General features: G+C 38.5%; 4 protein-coding genes across 6 annotated transcripts; 2 read left to right on the top strand and 2 right to left on the bottom strand.

The window, feature by feature from the left end:
* Positions 1–1,701: 1,701 nt before the first annotated feature.
* Positions 1,702–6,352, bottom strand: LOC113769898 (receptor-like protein kinase BRI1-like 3). Its single transcript, XM_027314217.1, has one exon. It carries the CDS (start codon positions 5,848–5,850, stop codon positions 2,173–2,175), a length of 3,678 nt encoding a protein of 1,225 aa, XP_027170018.1. The 5' UTR covers positions 5,851–6,352; the 3' UTR covers positions 1,702–2,172.
* A 6,395-nt stretch (positions 6,353–12,747) lies between these two features.
* On the top strand, positions 12,748–15,309 carry LOC113769987 (putative 4-hydroxy-4-methyl-2-oxoglutarate aldolase 3). Of its 3 annotated transcripts, none has more exons than XM_027314331.1 (2): positions 12,748–12,892; positions 13,044–15,309. In XM_027314331.1, exon 2 carries the CDS (start codon positions 14,682–14,684, stop codon positions 15,180–15,182), a length of 501 nt encoding a protein of 166 aa, XP_027170132.1. In that variant the 5' UTR covers positions 12,748–12,892; positions 13,044–14,681; the 3' UTR covers positions 15,183–15,309. The 3 variants fall into 3 exon arrangements, with proteins under 3 accessions (XP_027170132.1, XP_027170133.1, XP_027170131.1); XM_027314332.1 differs by having other exon boundaries at positions 12,750–12,892; positions 14,680–15,309; XM_027314330.1 differs by having other exon boundaries at positions 12,755–12,892; positions 14,674–15,309.
* A 498-nt stretch (positions 15,310–15,807) lies between these two features.
* On the top strand, positions 15,808–18,832 carry LOC113770794 (F-box protein At-B). The gene is made up of 4 exons (XM_027315376.1): positions 15,808–16,023; positions 16,372–16,577; positions 17,138–17,228; positions 17,356–18,832. The coding sequence occupies exons 1-4, from the start codon at positions 15,838–15,840 to the stop codon at positions 18,733–18,735; spliced, it is 1,863 nt and encodes a 620-aa protein (XP_027171177.1). The 5' UTR covers positions 15,808–15,837; the 3' UTR covers positions 18,736–18,832.
* Positions 18,833–19,838: 1,006 nt separating this feature from the next.
* Positions 19,839–23,652, bottom strand: LOC113770452 (COP9 signalosome complex subunit 6a). The gene is made up of 9 exons (XM_027314906.1): positions 23,221–23,652; positions 22,979–23,067; positions 22,155–22,248; positions 21,424–21,485; positions 21,263–21,341; positions 21,038–21,130; positions 20,761–20,861; positions 20,500–20,555; positions 19,839–20,164 (listed from the first exon to the last, which is right to left on the bottom strand). Exons 1-9 carry the CDS (start codon positions 23,528–23,530, stop codon positions 20,083–20,085), a joined length of 966 nt encoding a protein of 321 aa, XP_027170707.1. The 5' UTR covers positions 23,531–23,652; the 3' UTR covers positions 19,839–20,082.
* Between the last annotated feature and the right edge of the window lie 52 nt (positions 23,653–23,704).

The raw sequence follows: 23,704 nt of genomic DNA on the forward strand, positions 1-23,704 counted from the left end.
AATTTTCAGGAAAACTTGAATATTTAAAATGCAGGCCAAGGGATCAAATTAAATCTCTTAACCTACATTCAAGTAGAGTTTTTGAACTCTTTTGATGGCCAAGTACTCTAGAAGTAGTTGGTTGAGAAAGAAGAGAACACGAGTGTTCATTCACACAATCAACGGCCTTTTAGGTTGTTGGCTACTACTAAAAACTTTAAGTCTTGATGGAGTAGAAGGTCAAGAATAAAAACCTTGCATCTCATCAATGTGCCACTATATATAATTGGATGCGTAGTGCATCCATTTGGTCCGATAGTGATTCAGTTCCCGTCGATTTCTCTGGATCGTGTTGGACCTCTCTTCTTCCCAATGTAAAATTAGAATAAGAGTAGGCCTATATTAGGTCAGCTGTTGCACTTTGATTAAAAATAGCGTGTCCATTCGCTCATTTAAGGGAACACCGTGTAACATCTTTTTGACCCAAAAAAAAATTTTTTTGGGAAAAAAAATCTGCTCAATGACTCGAACCAGTCAGTCCATCTCCAAGTAAAAGCCTCACCAAGTCTGTCAGATGGTCCACTGCATCCGGGCGGCCAAGAAATTTGTAAGAACTTGAGGCCATGGAATTCCCCGTGCACCAAACAAAAAGAGAGTTGTTACTACATGGCATTATAGCAATATAGCTGATAGCTCCTCAATGCAGTGGGGCTACCAGGTAGATTTGCAACTGAAGAAACGTAATCTCCTTCCCGCAAACACCGAGAACGTGTCAAAATTTTGTAGGACACAAAAAGGCGAAATTTGGGAAAAAGAATTTCTTAACGATTCCACTTAGCCGGAGGAAAAAAAACCATAATTAACAGTTTTTTCTTCTCATACACAATTTCGCATGCCATCAGCACCCTGAATTCAGTGGAAGGAAAAAGAGAATCCACTTGAACTCACACACAGCTGACAATATACAAAGACCTGAGCGACTGGGTTCTGGTTCGGGCCAGTCCAACCTCAGAAGACAGCTTTTGCAGCATCCGTATTCCACCTAATGCTTTTTGTTGCTTTGCAGAATCTCATGCTTCTTGTCCATCTTCTGTCTCTGGAAAGAAATCCATAGGATTTGGACGATATATGAAACGAGAAGTTGAAAAAAAAAAAAGAAGGAAGATTCTTAAGCAGTAAAAGCCAAACTTTTTGCTTCTTCTTTAAGTACACGCCAAGTTCTCCACTATGTAAGGCAGCATATCCACAAGTCAGATATACAATTTGGCTTCCTTTTGGAGTCGAAACTTAACAGCTTCACCACTAACTATAGAATCATTAGGTTCTGCCGCATCAACAGCTCCACCTAGGTGTAGTGTCAGTGGAACACAAGATCTAACTGAGCAAAAATCCCTGTTCCAACCAAGTTAATCACCAAACACTGGACTCACTATTTACAGAAAGTCAACATTTGAGCTTTTCTTTGCCCAATTTCAGCTCTAAGGCGTATTGTATTTATTTTAAAATTTAAAAAAATTTTGAAAATTTCACGGAGCAAATGCACGGCTGCTTACTAACAACAGAGTGAGAAAATTCTGAAACCAAAGAAGACTGCATGCGAAGGTCGTAAAGTTTTTCGAGCATGAAGTGCATCTGACAAGTAGATTTCAACCTCAGGAGCAAATCTTCTTCCACTGCATTCAACCGCCATGTAAATGTCTTGCAAGCAATAAGAGCTTCAAATCAACGTAAACAAATCTCTTCTGACTAGATTAATCCAAAGGAAAATCGTTTCTACAAGGCCAGCTCAAAACTGTACATGGTTCAATCCCCATAGCTAATATGAACATAGGACTAACAGGTGGACATATAAGTTGCAATTTAGCAATCAGTTAGCAAAACTTGAGAGACAACAAAACAAATGGAAAAAGGAACGCAACTATCCGTTCCCCTTTGCAGAAGACTAAACAAAGGAAGTGAAATGAAGCCACTCCAATCTGAGTCTGAGCATCAGAGAGAATACCCACATGCATGTCCCTGTAACTTTCTCCATTGCTTTTGTCTTCCTCAGAATTCTATTATCTACAGTGGCAGAATATCTAGTATAAATCTCAGTCTCTCCCTTTAAGGTTCTAATCAGCTAGATGAATCTACACGGTCCATGCCCTAGTTTCATACAAAACGTGGTAAGGGACGTTCTTGCTGACAAGATGATCATGGAAGCTCCTTTTCTTGTGATTCTTCGATTACTGAGTTTTTAACTGAGATCCCATCAAGTATATCACTTTCGGAATCTACCTGTAGCTCTTTGAACATGGCCATCACCTGGATCATTGTTGGCCGGCGGAAGGGTTTATCATCTAGGCACTGAAAGGCAATGTTCAAATAGTGGTAAAGTTCCGTCCCGTCCGATAATGATGAGATTATTTCAGGATCAAGTATCTCCTGGCTTCGTTTATCTCTATGCAGCTGTTTAGCCCACCCAACCAGATTATTGTCATCGCCAAACTCCAATGTGTCAATTGGCTTCTTGCCTGAAAGAAGCTCCAGCAATATAACACCGTAGCTGTAGACATCCCCTTTAGTTGTGCACCGGAAACTCTGGTAATATTCAGGGGGCACATATCCCGGAGTCCCAGCAAGTGTACTCACACTGAGATGAGTGTCAAGGGCATTCACCAATCTTGCCATACCAAAATCAGACACCCTAGCCTCAAAGTCTTCATCCAGAAGGACATTGCTAGACTTCATGTCCCGATGGATTATGTGAGGTATGCAGCTGTGGTGAAGAAATGCTAGTCCTCTTGCTGAGCCAATGGCAATCTTCTTTCTAGCTGCCCAGTCAAGCTTTGTACCCTCTCCTTTATTGCTCTCATGAAGAACAGCCTCCAGGCTTCCCCACTGCATATACTCGTACACGAGAAGCCTCTCTTCTCCAATCTTGCAATAACCTAACAAAGGGACCAGATTTCGATGCTTGATTTTTCCTATGGTCTCCATTTCTGCCATAAATTCTCTGTCTCCCTGACCTGTTACATGGATGAGTTTCTTGATTGCAACAACACTACCGTCTCTAAGTTGGGCCTTGTACACCTCACCAAAACCCCCAGAACCAATCAAGCTGTCAGCACTGAACCCATTCGTTGCTTCGAGCAGATGTGCAAAGGTCAACTTCCGCAGAGGCTTCTCGAATGTGGCCACATTTATGCTTAGAGGCTCAGCCACACTAGAAATTTTCCAGCTGCTGCTGCCAGATGTTGGAAGGCTTTCAACATATTTGTCTCTCTTTTCCTCCTTCTCCTGGTGTTTCTTCACTTTGTAAAGAGCAAAAACAAGCAAGAATATACAGGAAAGAGAGACCATTATGCCTATGACCATCCCGACAGCTACAGGCTGCTTTTTCCCTCCACGATAATAGATTGATGAATGGTGTCCATTTCCAGAGCCACATGCAGGCAGAGGAAGTCCACAAAGGCCTGAATTGTTCTCATATCTGGCAGCCGGAAAAGTAGTCAACTGCCCACCTGAAGGAATAGGCCCTGAAAGGTTGTTGTTTGAAACATCAAAATCACTAAGAAATGAGAGGCCACCCAATGACCAGGGGATAAAACCCTGAAGATTATTGTGTGAGAGATCAAGAACTCCAACGAACTTTAAACTTCCAAAGCTGGAGGGTATATTCCCAGATAAATTATTATGGCCCATATTCAGAACCTGCACAAAGCTCATTGAACCTAAATTTTCAGGAATATTGCCTGAAAAACCATTGTAAGAAAGATCAAGGTAAATCATGCTACCATTGCTAGCAAAGGTGTAAACTGTGACCCCAGAGTAAATCCTGGTTGTTGGGCAAGAGTGGACCATAGGAAAATTAGCTAGCCTATCCGCACGAATCCCTTCGAATTCAACTAGCCCACCGGCACCTCTGCATGCTGTTCCCCCCTCATTTCTCACAAATGCAAACTGCTTCCCAGAAACAATTCCCGGGCGAACAAGTCCAGCTTGGTTAGCAAGCTCTGAGGGGATGGGGCCTGTCAGATTATTACTATTCAAATCAAGCCATATCAGGCTTCTGCACTTTCCTATTCCTGGTGGAATTGGTCCAGCAAGAGAATTGTTACCCAACTGAAGGATTGCTAAATTAACCAGATTCCCAATACCTGAAGGGATTTGCCCAGTAAGTCTGTTGCTGGACAAAGAAACCCATATCAAATTTGTGCAATTAGCGAGGGACTCCGGGAGGCTTCCGGTAAGGAAATTGTTATTGAGAATTAAGGTCTGAAGATTCCCTCCTGTGACACATATGCCTTCTGGTATTTCTCCATTGAGATTGTTAGCCCAAATGACCATGTCTGAAAGATTGGGTAAGGTCCATATCTCCTGAGGAATTCGACCAGTCAGAAAGTTGAAGCTAAGATCAATTGTCTTCAGATTTCGGCATAGTCCAAGCTGTGATGGCACCGTCCCAGCTAAAATATTGTCAGGCAAGATTAACTTTTCCAGAGCAGAATCTGATGATGTTGAGCAAAACCAAGCAGGTACATTCCCTGTTAAGGCATTTGAGCTGAGGTCAAGCACCTGAAGCCGACTACAGTTTGTCAAGGATTGTGGCAGAGGACCAGTTATGTTGTTGAACGGTACGGAAAGATACTTGAGATTTGCCAGAGAACTGACAACTGAGCTCAGAAAATCCCCAGAAAGTTGATTGTGGCCGAGGCTGAGGCTAAAGAGTGAAGAGCACGGACCAAAGCTTGAAGGTAGGCCACCTATTAACTGGTTTGAAGAAAGATCAAGCTCCTCAAGAGTTGCACAAGTTTGCCCCAGCTCTGCTGGAATCTCCCCAAAAAACTGATTATGGGCTAAAACCAATTTCTTCAAATTCTTGAGCTTCCCCAACAAGTCCCCAGGAATCTTGAGGAGGAGGGCATTATGGCCAACATCCAATGTTTCAAGCTTCTGGCAGTTGGTCAAACCAAAAGGGAATCCGGTTGCAGAAAGACTGTTGAAAGAGAGATTGAGCACAGTGAGATTAGAGCAAGTACCAGATCCAAGGTTCACAAGATCGCCTGTAAGGTTATTATGAGAAAGATCAAGAATTTTCAAAGACACAGGTGCAGCTGCTATTAATGTAGCTGGTATATCTCCGGAAAAATTGTTGCAAGAAAGGTCGAGAACAGAGAGGCTCCTGCAAGAAGAGAGAGAGCTATTCAACTTTCCTGTCAGACCATTGTCTGACAAATTAAGCAGATTCAAGTTTTGGCAGTTTGATAGAGAATAACTCAAAAGGCTCAAATCAGAAAATTTGTTCCTGGAGAGGTCAAGTTGCAACAAGGAAGACCCAAACTTGATATTGCCACTTGGGATTGAATTTCGAGAGAGGTTCAGAAGGGATAAACGGTTACAGGATTGCAACAAAGAATCTACAGCAAGTGGTTCTGACAAATCATTGGCAGACAAATCAAGAATCTCAAAGCTGCAAGACTGGACTGTTGATGAAAGATTGCCATAAAAATGGTTGCCACTAAAATGAAGCTGGGCAAGACGAGGCAAAGCCATGAGGTCAGATATGTGAAGGTGACCTCTAAGCCCTGCATTTACAAGATTGAGCTGAGTGACTTTCCCATCGCCAGAGCATGAAACACCAGCCCATGAACAAGGGCTGGAAGAAGTTAAGGACCAATCTGTCAAGAATCCATTTGGATCAGCATCAACTGAGGACTGCTTGAAGGCCAATAAGCTGCTTACTTCATTACCAATAGCTGGTTGCTTGGTTGAGATTTGTCGAGCATTTGACACCAAAAAGCCACAGCTGAGAAGCAAAACTATAAGAAAGACAATAATATCTTTGACCAACCCACCACTTGTTGCTGATAACTGCTGCTTCCTGTTCATCTTGTTCGTGCCGAGATAAAAGTGCCACCCGCTGCATAAAATCAACAGCTCCTAGTTTTACCCAGATTTTTTTTTTTTTTGGTTTTCCGAATCTTTCTTCTCTTCCGTTGGCTATTGCAGGGACACACTCTGCTCCTCACAAAGCTACCTTCTTCAAAAATAGTGCCCTGTTCTGCTCAACTTTCTTGGGCAAACCTGCTAAGTTGACAGTGACAAATGACAGCGCCGTGAATAAATACCAGTAATAGCTATATATGCGAAGAATAAAGTGCCTGGAGAATTCTTCTCCCACATGCAGATGCAATACGAGAACCAGAAAAAAAAAGAAGAAAAAGATAACCCATGGCCATGGTCAAAAAACTTAAAGGCGTGCAACTAACCCAGAATATGGGGAGGAAAAGAAAGGAACGAAAACACCAGAAATAGAAGAGAGAGGCAGAGCGTAGTACCACAACTAGCTACTAGGTCCAGGTGATTTTGCTCTAGTGGGAAGCCAAGCACTCAAAAGCCCAATTCTAAAACGATCTTTTTAGATCGAGGAAGAGGAAATTTTTGGAGTGATAAATTGACAAGTGAAACAGATAGCTCAGCTGCAGAGCGGAGACCAGATGCTACCAAGTGTAGTCTCCCTGTTAGTACTGGTACAAATTTTGGTACTTTCGGGGGGATTGGGTACGATGTTCAGAGTTGTCGGCTGTCACGGGAAGCTTGTGTCATGAAAAAACTCCCTCTACTATTTTTTGAGGAAAATTTTTTATCAACCCATTTTTCATGCATTATATATATATATATATATAATAATTTAATATATATATATGAAATCGTTATAATATATTATTCTATCAAAAATTTCACATAAATATGTCCTCTCCTAATTCTCCTCTAGCACAAGGAAAAGCCAAAAAAAAAAAATCTAATAAAAATCTTGGACAGCAGATAGAGCAAGGGGGATCAAGCTGGAGAAGAAGCAAAAAGTGACAAAAGGAGTAGTAGCAGTGAAATAGGAATAGTCGTAGAATAGAAAAGTTGGTGCCAATTTGACTATTCTAGAGAGTACTGTGTTGATAGGGAAGGAGGATGAGAGATGAGGCTCTAATTTTCTTTTCCTAGCTAGAGCTACTAACTACTAAGAGGTAGGACTTAGGAGGAGGGCGCAGTGGGATGGGTTGGGTGGCGTGGGCTCAAAGCTTCAATTTTCTTCCTCATGTCTATCAATTGTGTCTTTTTCATATTACGTACGGGGTCAGTCAAACTTGGGATTTGGTTCTCTTTTCTTCTCTCTCTCTCTCTCTCTTCTCTCCCTTTCCCAAATTCCAAACGCTAAACATTACGCGCCACCTTCGTCTTTCTTTCCGTATCATTCCATGACAACAAGATTTTCAACGCACAACCACCATGCCCAAATTGTGTCTCTTTGCATTTTCCTAGCATTTGAGTGCAAGAAAGGCAAACTTTAATAATTTGTTGTTTTTTTTTTTACTACTTATTTCAATTATCCGATTGTTACCTTTATCGTCCCTTACTATCTAGTGTATTTGGATGGGAGTTTATTTGAAGTATTTAAAAATAATTACTGTAACATTTTACTTTAATTTTTGTGATGTGTTATATGCAAGATAAAGATAATTTATTTATGATTCAAATAAATAATTTTTATGACGCAACCAAATATTAAATTATTATTGTCTCTTACTTTTTGTGTACATAATTTGTGTATTAATGACAAATCAATGCCTTGGTCTTCGTCGTCATACTAAAAGAGCAAGTAGGCAAAAGTGGCGGAGCCTAAAAAAAAATTAATGGAGATAAAATTAACATTAGAGTTTATTGCATGTTCTTTTTCAATTTTAAAAACAAACTAGACGTATATAAGTATCCACATAACTAGCAGAGTTAATGCATTTATTTATTTATTTTATAAACAAAGCAGAAAAACATAATCGCAGCATCTACGCACAAAATCGTCACTCTACTAGAAACACCATACAAAGCCAATTACAAATTCTCACAACACGTGTTCGTGTTTTGATAACCGTGCACAAAATTTTCATTTTAAATTCCACGATTTATTTAGCTAAACAAATCATTTATACAAGATTCTAAATGAATGAGTTACAAATTATTACAACTTCCAAGGGAATCAAAATGGCTAGACCGAAGAGTTAGATTTTTTTTTTTGTCATTTAGTACTATTTTCATTAAGTTCCTAAATTTGCCTTTTTTTTTTTTTTTGGTAATTTTTTTGGAAGTTGAGAAAAAAAGGAGGATTAAAGCCTGAATTACTTCCAAATCCTGAAGTTTCAACCTCAATTACTAAGCCAACACTTCATTGGCATCTTATATATATGTATATATATATTTCACATCTTAACATTTTAGTGGGGACAGACATGAATATTTTTCTAAATTGCACAGGTAATAAGGAAAATTTTAGGGGGAGTGAGGGCCGGTGCGCCCACCTTTAAATTTCATCCCGCGTGGTAAGCAATTCTTTTTTTTTTTTTGCCTCCTCCTTTCCTTGAAGAAAAGGATTGGTTTTCATTTTTTTCTAATCTCCCAACTAATTTTCAACTAACATAAAATTGGAATACTGTCCCAAATTTCAAAATGGTCCACGAGATGAGTGGGAAATCAAAATAAAAGTGGTTCATACTAGTTGTACTCCATAGACATTAAATAAAAAGTGGGCTCACTAATTCATAGACTTAGATGGATAAGATCATCAATCTCGTGTTGGTATGCTCCTCTCATAAGGATCAGGTTGGCATTCAAAAAGATAATAGACGGAAATGCTGATCATTGCCTGGCTAGTATTATTATATATTCTTGACAGAGTGTCAGTTAGCTGAGCGGTGGTGGCTTCAATCTTACTTCATCATCTTCCGGTTTACAAACGCAAGCAGAAATATATACTCGTGTATATGTATATAAAGTAGTAAGCACTAGTAGAAACAAAATTAATATTGATTGCATAGGAATTTAATATACTATGATGAAGTTATAACTTGAGAAAAGTTCAAAATTGATGCCACGCAGGTCAACATGCAAGCGGAGCATGAGAAAGTGTAGCACCAACTACTGCTATTATTTTATTGTGAGAAGTGAAAACATGCGATGCGACTCACTCAAACGCATCATCTAGTCTGTAGTTGATGTTGTTGTTGGCCTTTTTGCTGTTGTTGTTTTTCTTTTTAACAAAAAAGGAATAAAAATAAAAAAGTTTCGTATGGTATACCTAATATACAGAAAATTCTCCGTGATTTCAAAACATATAAAATGATACCTCATATTTTAAATTAAATTGTAAACTAACAAAATTCGTTAAATTTATCGAAAATGACGGTCTCGGCTGTTAAACTTATCGAATTTCGTTAAATTTATTGGATTCTGTTAAGTTTAACGAATTCTGTTAGTTTACAATTTAGTTCAAAACATAATAAGTATCGTTTTGTATGTTTTGAAATTACGAGAATTTTTTTGTGTATTAGATATAATATATGAGGTTTTTTTTTGTTTTTAGTCCAAAAAAAAATTAATGTGGTAGGACAAATTTAAGGTGAGTGAGTTACCCGACCAAAACATGGTAACACTACTACTAGTGCTACTACTGGACCTAGTAGTAGTACTAGAAAACACGAAGATGAGGAGGGCACGGGGCGCGGGGCTTCGGGTTTGGTGCTTGCTTCTTGAATCTTGATAAACTAGGGTCTAGTACTAGTAGTAGCATTTGCATGGACAAATAATTGCATGCTGTTACTCTGCCTGCCGTGCTGCTTCATCGTTCATATTTCACGGTACTAGTAAAAATTAGTAGTGTATTTTATTCATAAATAAAATAAAATACTCGTAATCCAAATTTTGTGAAACTTTGTCCGTGTTGTGGGGGACACTCCGTCAGCATGCACACGAGTGATTGTGAATCCTATTCTCTTTGTTTGAGAGAGTGAGTGAGACTGAGACGCCTTTTCCCTCCTGTCACTGGATTGGATGCCAATTAATTACATGTAAGCATCGGACTCTTAAAACTTTAACTTTTACAATAGTAAGCCATATGGTGCTGTGCGGTAATTGAACCAAAACCCCCTCCAAAAAAAAAAAAAGAAACGAATAAAAAAGCCCTTTTCGTTCTTGTTAATGCTCATCTAGGACCAAAGTTTTATGATTGCAATGTGAACTGACCCTAGTCCGGTATTATCATAATACTAGTAATTTTTTTTTGGACAATAATAATAAATATAATACTAATAATATATGTTTCGCTACGAACACCACCGGAATCCTCGCAAAGAAACCAGCAGGTTAGTATTTTGGACCGTTCTTTACAATTGTCTCTTCTTTTTTGGCTGTTGACAAATTACCTGTTTAAAGTAGTAGTACTATACAATTAACATGGGACCCTAATTCTCTCTTCTTTATTATTATTTTTTTTCGACGCGCTGCTACACCTAATTGTATATTTATATGTGCTGTCCAATAATAATAAAAAACAACTGTGGCGTCTTTTATTTTTCTTCACTCGCTGATGACAAAGAATGAACCATCCTTTTTTTTTTTTTTTTTTAATTTTGAAGGAAGAATGAACCATCTTTAATACTGCAAGAGAGCGACTAAACTCATGATGAACTTAGGGATGGCAACAGCAGCAGTAGTCATACACGTACTACCACTTGATTTGGTACTTGCCAGTTGCCACCCCCCCGCCCCCCTTTTTGGCGGGGGAAAGAAAATAGGAAAAGGTACGTAAGATAAGAGGAGAAACCCAACGGCAGTAGTTTGTTGAATTGAAAGATTGATAAATCAGAGGACGCCACGCACTCATCTGGAAGGTGCGTTGGTCATCGCACGAGCGGGTGGTGGGGTCAGGCCAGGCCGTCTCATTGTCAACTTTTATCAAAAATAAGAACAAGAGGTTGACTTTGGTATGCAGCTTTGCGTTTTCCGACCGGGGAGGGGAGTCGCGGCGGCCCGGTTTACAAGTTGAAACGGGGCTCTGTGTATCCAATCTCAACTGCTAGTAAAACCAGGCGTGGCTTTGTGCTTTGAGAGAAGGTGATCCTGTGATGGTTATTGTCATGCGCCATGACGCCATGACTGAATGAGTTTATTTTCTCCATTTATAACAAAGGCTACGCTAACCAAAGATCAATTCACTTTCAGTACTACGTTTATTTATTCATTTATTGTTCTTCCTTTTTAGCTACCAATTGATGTTGCAAAGCGGCATGGGGTAAAAATGATTGAAAGATATTAATTGCCTTCATCGCACTTTTAATGGGTTAGTTTTCCTTTTTAATATGTTTGTTAAATTATGTGAAAAGTATTATTGTTAACTTGTAAATTCTTTAAAATATTCTTATTTAATATAGGTTGTTATTCAGTGTAACCTAATTTATTTAATGTAAAACTAATTAGTCATATTATTATGTAAAAGTATGTTAGAAAGAAAGAGAGTAAACTAAATTTATTTTTTCAATAATTTTTCTTAAATTATGTAAAAAAAAGATCACACATGTCTCGGTAGATATGACAGAGGGATTATATATATATATATTTATGTATGGTGAAGTTGATTTTCGAATTTGATTATTTTGTTCCTTGAGACTCGAATAGTTGCAATCTCCGTTTGATGTGTCAGTTCATGTCCCCTTTTAATACACAATTAGAATGGTTTATGACTTTCAATCACGTTACTAACCTCCTTCAAAAAGCCATTTCACGCAAGATTTAATTGGGTTCTTTATATCTAATTACTACAGTACTACTTGTCTGTTGCTGTCCTATCTGCTTGCATGAACTTTTTGATCAAATGATGGCTGCTTTAACTTTTCTCTTGAAAGAAAAGCTCTTTCAAGTGGGACTTTATGTGCAAAAAGGATACTGCTTGGCGCTAGTGGCTGTCATGTTACATAAATACGGGAGCCAACCTCTCATTATTCAGACATGATCCCGAAGAGTTGATTTGATTGAGGCTATTGCTTGATAATTGGCTGATTACTAGTAGTATGTTAAAATACAACAGTTAGCTGGGATTACTACAGTTCCGGAACGAACACGTACTATATATTTTTTTTTTTTAAAAAAAAAAAGAAAGAAAAAGAGGGTCGTGATATCCACGTTTCTTTTTGAAGGATGAAGATCCTTTTCGGGCGCTCAGATTTTCCGCTTTGATGGCGGGAACTCATTTTTCTTCGCTTTTGACATTTCCAGCCGACCATGTCAATTATGAACAGCCATACTGGTATCTTCTAGTAGTAGCAGTAGTAGTAATAAAATCAGTAATGTGATTTGACGTCCGTCCAAATTGGACAAGCAATTATTGGGCAATTGACCTTTAAATTTTGAAAAAGGAATTCCAAACATGAATTTAGAGACCAGGAATTTTCAAAAAAGCTCGTGTGTATATGATGGATATTGGGCAAGAGATTCTAGCTCTGATTTCTCTCGTGATGGTTATTTTGACTGATTCAAATCACTACTATCATCACGAGCCCATCGCTTCATTTACAGCAGGGGTTGCTATTTCTAAAAACATTTGAAAAAAAAATGTGAACAAAAATTTCCAAATCTAACCTTTTTTAGAAGAGTTTTTAGTCAGATGACACACACTACTAACTCGATACAACATATATAAATTTCAGAGCGTACGAGTATAATAAGGTGAAAATTGGAAGGGAAGGAATCAAAACCTTTAGCTGGAATTTCCCAGTTGAATACATAATAGTTTAGTTTTATCGACACCCTAAGGACAATATGTACATTTTGAGGGGTTTAAACAATAAATACCAATTAAAATAGTACGCGTAATTTCTGTTTTTCATTAGACAACTAGTCGAGCACGCGAAACGGAATCAGCCGTCTTGCGTTCTGTGGCACCCACGCCTACGCCATGAAGATGATGAGCGGCCTTGTTTTTTATTTATTTATTTATTTAAAAAATGGTCTGAGCAATTGCAAGCTGGGGATATTCACTTACCCTGACTCGCGAATCGCCGCCACTTCTTCAGCTTATTAGCTTTGTTTACTTTCAGTTTTCCTCAACCAGGTAAGATTAAAATTAGAATCTTCCTGCTTTTGTTTCGGTATTCTATGCAAAGGGTTTGTTGGGTTGGGTTCTTGGCTATGAACTAAAAAAAGGGTGTTTGTTAGCTTGGAACTAGTAGTATAATTATAAAAACGGGTTCTGTTTTGTGCAGGAAATTATATTGATTTGATTTGATTTAAATGCTGGGATAGACCTTGTCGAGGGACTAGATCGCCTGACTTGTTGGTGTTTTGTCAATTAATTTATGTTTCTGTGGATCTGTTAGGGTTAGGAAGGGTGCAGTGGAAGAGTTTTTTTTTTAAAAAAAAAAGAAAAAGAAAGAGGGAGGTCAATTCTTTAACTAATCCGCATGCCGGGTTTCCGGGGTGGGCAAGTGTTTTGGGGTTCGTCAGTTAATAATTTGTTGTCCTGATAGTTAGTAATGTGTTGCTAGTTTCAGTTTGCTGTATCTTATTGCCTTGCTTCGCAACTCGGGAGAAATGTCACGACAACCAGCTTTCTTGGGTTTTGCTAATGATAATTAATTGTTCTAGTAATCCGATTAAGGTACTTTTGAAGCAATTTGGGGCACTGCAAGGTGCTTAAGAAAGCTTCAAATCCGGTTTGTACTTTGCATGCGTATGAAGTAGCAGTAGCTATTAAGAGAAAGAAAGTGGAAATAAAGGATAATCCTAGCAAATCTGGCCCAAGATATGCTATCTCACAAGTCAATAACCTACAACTCTATGACTGCCAGGGATAATGATCAACTCTAATTAGTCTCCTAGAACTACTGTGGCAATCCCTAATGCGAAGATAAATCTGTTTCATAACTTCACCCAAGCTTGCCGTGCTCTTCTTATGCACTGAATCTATGTACTTACTTGATCCTTTACAAAGGTTTGCACCTCTGACAATTTTGAATTTCTTGGCAATAGGATGCAAAGGATTTTTGCTGATGTAGTTCATAGTCCTTTACGTTACAAGACTCAGACGCAAAATTTATTCTACTTTTTCATTTCGCATTAGAAAATGGAGTAGTTATCAATTATCATCACGACCGGATCTTTTAGAATTCCCAAGCAACTCTTCAATTTTGCTTGAAGGTTGTGATGTGGGCAGAGGAATGTGGTAAATTTGAACTGCACATGTTAGGTGCTGGAAGAAATCAGATCACTTCCTGGCCCCTCTTAAGGGGATGAAAGGTCGTTTAAAGTAGACAAGAGATTGTTTTGGTTAGTGCCTTGAGTGTGCAACTATCCCATTCATCCTCTAAGCTTTCATAGACACTGCTGCTAAACACTTTCCAAGATTCTCTGTTAACTTTGAGCTCATAAGCCAGATATAATGCATTGTCATTGATATAAGTAGCTGAGTGTCATGCTTGTAAAGGATTTGCAAGAAGTAGTCTCCGATGCGTATTATCATTGCATCACCAAAAATTATCAGGGATATATGAGATGAGAAAAATTTTCCACTTTACTTTCTTGGGTTCAAGATTTGCAGCTGCATCCTTCCTTAACACAGCATGAACATGAATAAAATATTCCTTCCGTCCTCTTTAGTGAAGCCATCTGCATCTGTCATGTCCTCTACAGTTACTTGGAGACATCTCGGATGAATTGAAAACAGCACCTAAAAATGAGCAATTTTGGTTTTGGTTGTTGAATTTGTCCACAAACAAACTAAAAAGGTTGCAGCATGAGTTGAATACTCGGTACAAGTAAAAAGCATCCGAAGATTTGTGGTTGCATATGACTTTGCTGTGAGTTTTGCTAATTTTAAGGTGTGTTGCAATGAAGGGGCAGACATGGCGTCTTTAGCGACAGCTGAAGCTTGTGATACAAATGCAGCACTTCTGGCTAGTGGTGACCTGCGGGTACTGCAACCCGTTTTCCAGATTTATGGTCAGTGTCGAGCATTCTCAGGGACCATAGTCACTCTTAAGGTCTTTGAGGACAACGTGCTGGTTAGGGAGACTCTTGAAACTAGAGGCGAAGGCAGAGTACTTGTAATAGATGGTGGAGGAAGCATGAGGTGCGCCTTGGTAGGAGGAAACTTGGGACAGCTAGCCCAAAATATGGGTTGGGCTGGAATTGTAGTCAATGGGTGCATTCGAGACGTGGATGAGATCAATTCCTGCGATGTTGGAATTAGAGCCTTGGCATCCCACCCCCAGAAATCTAACAAAAAGGGTATTGGTGAAAAGCACATCCCAGTTGTTGTTGCAGGAACCTTGATCCGCAATGGGGAATGGCTGTATGCAGATAGTGACGGCATCCTTGTATCAAAAACTGAGCTTTCGGTTTGACCGAAGCCTGTGGCGCTGGAATCAGTTGCTAAGGAAGATTTTGATTCATGAAATGTAATAAGAGCATTTGTACCATGAACATTGACATTATTGAATTGATGATGAATTATTTGACAAGTTCAGCTTATTAGTGGTGTATCTCAAAAGTTACACTTTAGATTTCTGTGAGAGCAAAGGTCTGCACGAATTTCCATTGCAACTTCCCACATCATAGCCTCTGTTCAAAATTTTGTTTTCCGAAAATAGTTTTTGAGTTCGAGCTCGACTCATTTCTAAAACAACTCATTCGAACTTGAATTCGATCTAAATTTTTATCTAGTCGAGTTGAGTACTTCCGAAGATAATTTTGGAGTTCAAGCTCAATTTCTAAAACAAGCTATTCAAGTTTGAATTCGATCTAAATTTTTATTGAGCCAGAGCTGAGTACCAAGCCACTCTAGGTAGCTCTGTTGACTTGCACCCGTTGAGCCTTTTTCATAGAGCAGCAGGTAATAAAAAACACGCTTTCAGCAGTTACTCGGAGATAAGAGGCACGAAGCATATGCTGTAGTAAGTGGTTTCTTTTGGCTTAAACCCTTGTAAACGTTAACTGTACGGATTGGGTACTCAAGATCACCACTAGCCCAAAAAGTTAAAAAAAAAAAAATTAAAATCAATGAAGGGCGGCAACAAGGTTGCAGCGGGCGGCGGCCGTTCACTGGAGGGGCTACCGGACACCCTAATCACTGAAATTCTGGAAAAGTTAGACTTGGAATCGCTTTGCTCCACGGCGTGTGCTTCCAGGGCCTTCCGCTCCTCTGTCGCTCAACATCTTTCCACTCTTCCCTCGCTTGATCTTTCTGTTAAGTCGACTTCACTGCCCAAATTGACAATTTTCGTCGGGAACAAAATCTAATTTTTGTTTTCCGAATTGTTGATTCTTTGTGAAACTTTAAGAAAGATGGCTTTTGCTAACTGTTTATGATAGTACCCGTAAAATTGCTTGCTATAATGCTGTACAGAAACCTGTAGAAATTGGATTTGTTCACTTCATTTATTATAGCTTGATTAGCAAATATAAGTGCACATTTTTCTACCCGTAGGATCGCAATTTTGTTCCTTTTTTTTTCATTTCCCTTGTTGTTGTTATATATATATATATTTTTTTTTTTGAGTTATGCAAATATCAATGAACCGAACAACATGGCAGGTTTTTGCTCCGAATGCTCAGACTCTGAATCACATTCTTCATAGGTTCAGTGGTGTCAGGAGTGTCACTATTGACTGCCTCCGCCTGGAGACCTCTTCAGTCATAGGTATTCTTGGAGCTAATATCCAAGAATTAAATTTGTTGAAGGGTTGCTTGCTGTCTTATTCTCTTTTCACTTCAATTGGGAGGAGTTGCCCTAATTTGAGGTACTACTTTTCGTTTTTTCCTAGATTACCTAACAGATTTTTCTTTCATATAAATGGAGCCTGATGCAGACTATGTCCTGAACTTTCATAGCTGTAGAGAAAACTTGCTTTAGGATTATGGTTCAAAAAAAGCAGCTGTCAGAATTGCCTGTGTAAATGGATACTTTAGTGATAACTGATAAGCAAGTGAGTGCGCCACTTTTTTTTGTTTTTTTTTTCGTCCCTGCTATACATGCATCTCGCTGTTATATTTTTACCATAGTGGTTTTAAGACTCCATTGTAATTAATTTTCATCATTTTTGGGCCATAATATGTTTATGCTTTTCAATTGAAAGACCGCCAACGTTAAGTCAGTTCTAAACTCGATCATATTGTCGATCACAAAGCTAGTTCATTTGTTGAAGAGTTCCCTGGATGTATCTGAGAAATTTGGGGTGGTACAAACAATGCTGCTGAATGGACATGCTAAATGCTACATGAACTTGTCTGCAATGAATTGTCCCTCTAGAAGCTTTTTAATTTGTATACTTACTTTGTGCTCTTTCTGATATTACATCAGGGTTCTCGCGCTGGAATTAGTTGGGGAACAGTTACCTGAACTCTTCGAGAAAAATCTTGTTGAGATGCTTAAAAATCTTATACAGTTGGAGGTAAACTGCAATCCCTAGTCCATTTTGTTCGTTTTATTATTCGTGATCACTAAAGCATGCTACTTAGCAATATTGACATCTAGCAGAAAAGAGTTTGGTCACTGATTTAAAATTCTTTTTCCTACAGTCTTTATCTCTTAAAATACGAGAAATAGAACATGATGTGTACAGTATAAAATCCATTCAGCCGTTTTTGCCAAGAAGTCTCAGATTTTTAAAGCTTCAGCAAGTGGGTGAACAGAGTGCAATTCAATTACTACAAGAACATTTAAATGTTGGTAATTCATTAGAAATCACATCCACTTTTAGCTCTATCCCAGCTGCTCTTCTTCATCCGCCGACTGAGCTACAGCATTTATCACTCGTATTGGACATTATCAGTGATGAACTTGTTATCTGCATCGTCAATGCACTTCCCCTTATAGTTGAGCTGAATCTTGAAGACAGAACGTACAAGGAGCCACTCATGCCTCATGACCTGACCAATAATGGGATACAGTCCTTGGGGTCTTGTCGGCGTCTAACTGCTCTCTCAATTGTACGTAGTAGACAGAATTATCCTGTATGTTTCAAACAGATAAACGACTTGGCAATGTTTCTTCTTTCTGAGAATTGTAGAGGCCTGGAATCTGTTACCTTTGGTGGATTTTCCACAGTTACTGATGCCGGCTTTTCAGCAATTTTGCACTCTTGCCGAAATTTGAAACGATTTGAAATTCGTAATGCATCTCTGCTATCAGACTTGACCTTTCACAGTATGGCAGGCGCTGCAGATACCCTTGTTGAGATGAAGATGTTTTCATGCAACCTTATAACTAGTGAAGCTGTATTGCAACTGGCATCTTGTACTAGGTTAGAGGTGCTCGATTTGTGTGGATGCAGGAGCATAGCAGATACATGCCTTAGCTGCTTGACATTTTTCAATAAACTTGCAACATTAAACCTTAGTGGGGCTGATGTGACTGACAGTGGTCTTGCTGTTCTTGGCGGTGGACATTCTCCCATTGCACGTTTACGTCTTAGGGGCTGTCGGAGAATAACTGATAAAGGAATTTCTCTTCTATTGCTGGGTGGAGGGACAATTAGCAAGACACTTGCATCTCTGGATGTTGGTTACATGCCAGGAATATCGGATGAAGCTATTTATACCATTGCTTCATCCGCTCAAGCGGTTACTGAGTTATGTATGAGGTATTGCTTCTTTGTGACAGATGCTTCATTAAAAGCATTAGCTTTAAAGAGAAGGCCGCTTGATGGAACTTCACCTCTCAAAAGGCTCGATGTTTTTCACTGCCCTAGATTGTCTGCCGTCGAATTGGTGGGATTTTTGAGGAAGCCATCATTCCTTAATTTGAGGTGGCTCGGCGTTGGCCTCACTGCCGCAGCTTCCAGAAAAGATGACTTTGCTCAAATTTGCAAAGAACGAGAGTGGCTGACCCTTTGTTTTGATGGTTGTGAAATAGGATGTCATGATGGATGGCAATTTCACAGGCCTCATGGTGGCTGACATCCAATGTGCGTTCATTTTTTGTACATTCGCGGCCAATGCCAAGTCTGGTTCATGCATAGGAACTTTATACAAAGTTTTTCTTTTCTTTTGGCTTTTTGGTAATATAACCTAAAGATTTAGCATGTATTAAATAGTAGACTTTTATGCGTTTTTTTTTCTTAACTTCTAGTCTAAGCGGTGAATTGCAATCCCTTTTTAAACTATATGCTTCATCAAAACTGAAGGCCATAATCCCGGTCATTCTTGCACTCAAAAAATAATAATAATAATAATAAAAGACTCCACTTCTGTTGGCGTTAAACTCCTGCTCCAGTGCGGAGAGACGCTCCATCGACTCGTCATCATGTAAAGAAAATTTCAACATGCATGAGATCACAATCCGATATACCCTTATATAATATAAGAATGAATTATGAGTAAAGAGAGTTTATATAAGAATGAGTTGTGAGCAAAGAGAGTTCGAATTTCAATCACATGGGTATAGACTTTTTGAAATGTGAAATATTATGTAATTTTTATTATAACTTTTAGTACAACTGAAGACAACATATGTTTAGATATATTTATTAAAATGTCCTCATTTTGTTACATTAAAACTTTGATTTATGAACACATATGAGTATTTTTGAAATATGAAATTATTTTACAACCGTTTTTGCATCAAACACGACTCGTGTAAACTTATGTATTGATATAATTACTGAAATGATATTATAGACACATTTAATTGACATGTGACTTTTGTTATACAATTAACACGAAAACATATTAACATGTCGTGCAATTAACACATTACTATAACTAGCCGTTGAAGGATATTAAAGAACTTATGTCTGATTTTCAGCGATTTTCAACTGATATCTATAGGAATCACTTGAAAATGATAAAATTGTAAAAACATTGATAAAACAAAATATACAAGTGTGTGCTGCAATTAGAATGTACTATTATTGGCTTTGTCATATTTGACGACGTATTTCTTTCCGAAATGTACTATTATTTGTCCAATGAAAAATTCTCTCTAACCACAGGCACCAAACACCCACGCACCCTAGTTTGTGTGTAGATATATATAACATCCCTAATCCGAGGATACTGTAAATACCAAAACAAGCAAACAGCTTCTGTACTAGAAAAAAATCCTCTGCTACAATCCCCAGAACAAAAGCCAGCTAACCCAATACCTTTTCGTCTTCTCAAACTCTGGAATACCAGAGAGTTACAACCAAGAGGAAAATGAAACAGAGATGCATAATAAGCTCAAAATAAACATTGTCCCTAATTTCTATAAAGCTACTAAAGAGGATCAAATACAGGATGGTCACTCTAAAGCTCAATCACATCTCAGATAAATGCGGTTCGTCCACCCCTTCGACTATGTCTGTCATATGCTGTGTTAAATTTCTCGACCAGTTCATTTGTTGTACTGTCACACAGATGAATGAAATATTAGACATCGCAAGCAATAGAGTCAACTTGAAGACAGAAGTTCTCATTTCGAAAAGAATGATCCAACTTTTCCATAATTCCTCCTTAAAAGAACCTACCACCAATAAGTTCTCAAACGTTTTCAAACCATTTAACAAGGCTCAGAAACGAACCACCCATCCTAATGAGCTTTGACATAATGGATAAGAAACAGAATTGTCAATGTATAGAACACATCCAGGACTTGTTATATAAAATCTTCATCAAATATCCTGAAACACTTTATAGTGCAGTACATGGAGAAAATGTATTTCATTAAGCATTACATCATACCTAGAACAGTTGGTGAGCATGGCCAGGTATGTAACCAATAAAGTGTCGCTGTACTCCTGCAAAATTAGTGTGAAAAGAGTAACTCAACCACAAAGTCAAGTAACATGATCAACAAAATAATTTGAATTTAATTTAAAACTTTTGTACTACTACTTCCACATCAGCAAAAACAAAGAGAAAACAATAGCAGTAAAAATAATCCCCTCCCCATGAAGCTAGAAACTTTTACACAAAATATGGCAAAGAATTGAGATCACTCACCATCAAGAAATCATCTTGAAACTTTTCTGACTCTATTGCAGGTAATCTTCTCAATAGACTTGACACTTGACGTAATAGGGAGTTCTCACATGGAATATCACCTATATTTGGAGTACCAATGCAACAAATGAAGTTCTGGATCTGTGTAAATTATTTCTTCCAGAAATGCATCTTAATTGGAGATTGAAACTTTTAGTCGTCAATAACAATGGGAAAAACTCCACATCACCTAATATAATGTGGTCTACAGACACAGGAAAAAAGCAAAAACAACTACCTTTCTGCATGCCAAGAAGATGCTGATGCAGCACTCTGATTCTGCTATTTAGCATCTTGATGGCGCTATGTATGCCAGTCAGATGAGCAGCCACTGAACAACCCAAAATAAAAGAAACGGGAAGTTATGTCCTAGCCTTCCTACGGGCAGAACTAATCAGAACATCAGCAGAGGTAATCATAAATGTGAATTTCATAAGTTGTTACGGAAGCAAGGAAAGCTCACACTGAGTTGCAGCAGAACCCCCATCAGATGGTTTGAGATGTGCGACATGATCAACCGAGATCCTTTCTGCTTCAACAGTCTTAATAGCAATTACAACTAAATTAGTCACCTCAGGCACTTGCATTTGATATGATCTCAAGAATAAATGATAAGTGAAATACCTCAATGGTGTAGCTAGCTTGGACAAATATAAGCTGTGGAATCCCATCAATGACATGCAGCTCTTTGAGAGGTAAACAAGTCACATATAGCACAAAAGGATCAGAAAATCAGTGCAATAATCAACTCAAAGAAAGTACCTAAAGTGGTTTCTCATGATAGAAATGTTTCTGAAACATATGATTAAGGGTCTGTCCTGGAAGCCATTGAAAATTATAAAGGCGGCCATAGCTGAGGTGAGAAACTAACGTATTCTAAGAGGAAATTCACATAATGCTGACTCGGTGAAAGTAACTAAGCATCTAGACGGACAAGAGGAACAGCCTATAGGTTCTGAAACATATGATTAAGGATCTATTCCAGGAAACCAATGGGGAATTTTAAATAAGGCCATGGCTGAGCTGGGAAACCAACATTCAGGAGGAAATTCACAGAATGTTGCCTCAACAAGTAATCGAGCATCTAGAATTCCAACAGATAGTGTGGTTTCCCAATACATTTAATGGAACACTTTACTCAAAAAGTAGCTTTAATATGAATTTGATTCCTCTAACTCCATTAACACCAGAACACACATCAAGACATCAGCAACAGGAAAACTATCTAAAATTGCCCTTAATAGACACTTGATCTTACAGGCCTTCTCAATTGAAAATATATCACCTACCTGGCATATCTTAAGAAAACAGCGGAATTTAATGAGGGCTTATTTTACTGGATATTAACAACTTACCACTCTCATATATGGTAACTGGCAGATCCTTCTGTGCATGATTGATTGAAGGGTTGAGAAGAACATAGACCGGGCTTTCATTGATATCCATCAACTGTTTGAAGGGGAAACATAAATGACAGATCACATTAGCTTACCAGAATATACATACGAGAAATTCAATTCGAAAAATTTAACATCAAAACTCAGCAAACAATTCTACAAACCTTAAGTATCTACCACTATTCAGAATGATCACCAATAATAAGGCTTTTAAAATCAGCACTCACAACTGAAAGAGACGTATATTCAGAGCAGCCAAAAATGTTCTAAAACTTGCTTGATTTCCTTAATATTCTCTGCTTCTTGAACACACTATACGGACATTTTTTTAAAAGCATAAGCTACACTTGTACTGGCCCAATACAAAGTGAAAAATTTTATCATATGCATATGGTACTATTCCAATAAATAATCCCCAATAATTCTGGAATTCACAGTATCTGCACCCCAAATGAAGCATAAGCTCAGTTCAATGCTAAGTATGTAAACTCATAGAAAATGCCTAACATGTCATTGCACAGTTGTACTACGCGCCTTCAACATCCCTAAATAAAAAAGGCCATCCCCAAGATGCATAACGACCAAAGAAACACCAGCAACAAAAGTAGGAAGTTAGACATAAGGGACTCTTCCACTTTAGCATAATTTAACGCAAAATTAATCATACGCAATATATCCCTATTAAGGGAGAAATAAAATCAAACCAGATATTTCTTTTTTTTTTTTTTTTGCCCCCCTTAAATAGCTGGTACATGTACATACGTTGAAGAAGGCAAACTTACAGCTTTGTGAATATGCATATCCGATTCATGAGCATCGCTTCCGGTAGAATACCATCCCAGTATATAAAAGTTAGGGAAAACTTTCTTATCTGCAACAAATTTCCCAAAATAACAATACTGATAAGAAAAGTAGCACGAGCACAGTTTACTTGAACAATAAATCTTCCTCTATTTTTTTTTTTTTTTTTGCAAAAAAAATGGGAGAGGAGGGGAGGGCAGGAGAGGTAGAGGGGCAATCGTACAGAGCTCTTGCTTCTTTTCAAGGAAGGTGCGGTCCAAGGAATGGGTGGAGGGATCATAGAGAAGCTCGAAGCTGTTGAAGATCTCGACGGTGCGGCCTCTTTGAACCCCTATGACGCAGCCGAAGACCCGAGGAGGGGCGGAGGCGAGTACGGAGGAAGCGGGGGCGGAATCATCGCCGTTGGAGGCGTGAGCGGAAGAAAGCAGGGGGAGTTGGGATTGGGACTTGACCCGAGTGTAGTGATCGGAGATGTTGAGGATCACTAACGGATGGAGCTTGAACGTTAACCCGCTGCTCGACGACGACGCCATTCTCTACTTCCCGTCGATTTCTTGGTCGTTGGATTCCGGAATTTTCTTTCGAGGACTAGGAGGAGGACGATGATGAAGCAGGGTTTTAGGCCATTGTGATTTGAGGTTAACTACACTCTGTTATATTTGTCCTGCTTTAGTTATTGTTCTGCTCGTGTATTTAACTTATTTTGC

The sequence above is a fragment of the Coffea eugenioides genome, chromosome 5 (assembly GCF_003713205.1).
Source record: "Coffea eugenioides isolate CCC68of chromosome 5, Ceug_1.0, whole genome shotgun sequence".
Classification (NCBI taxonomy): domain Eukaryota; kingdom Viridiplantae; phylum Streptophyta; class Magnoliopsida; order Gentianales; family Rubiaceae; genus Coffea; species Coffea eugenioides.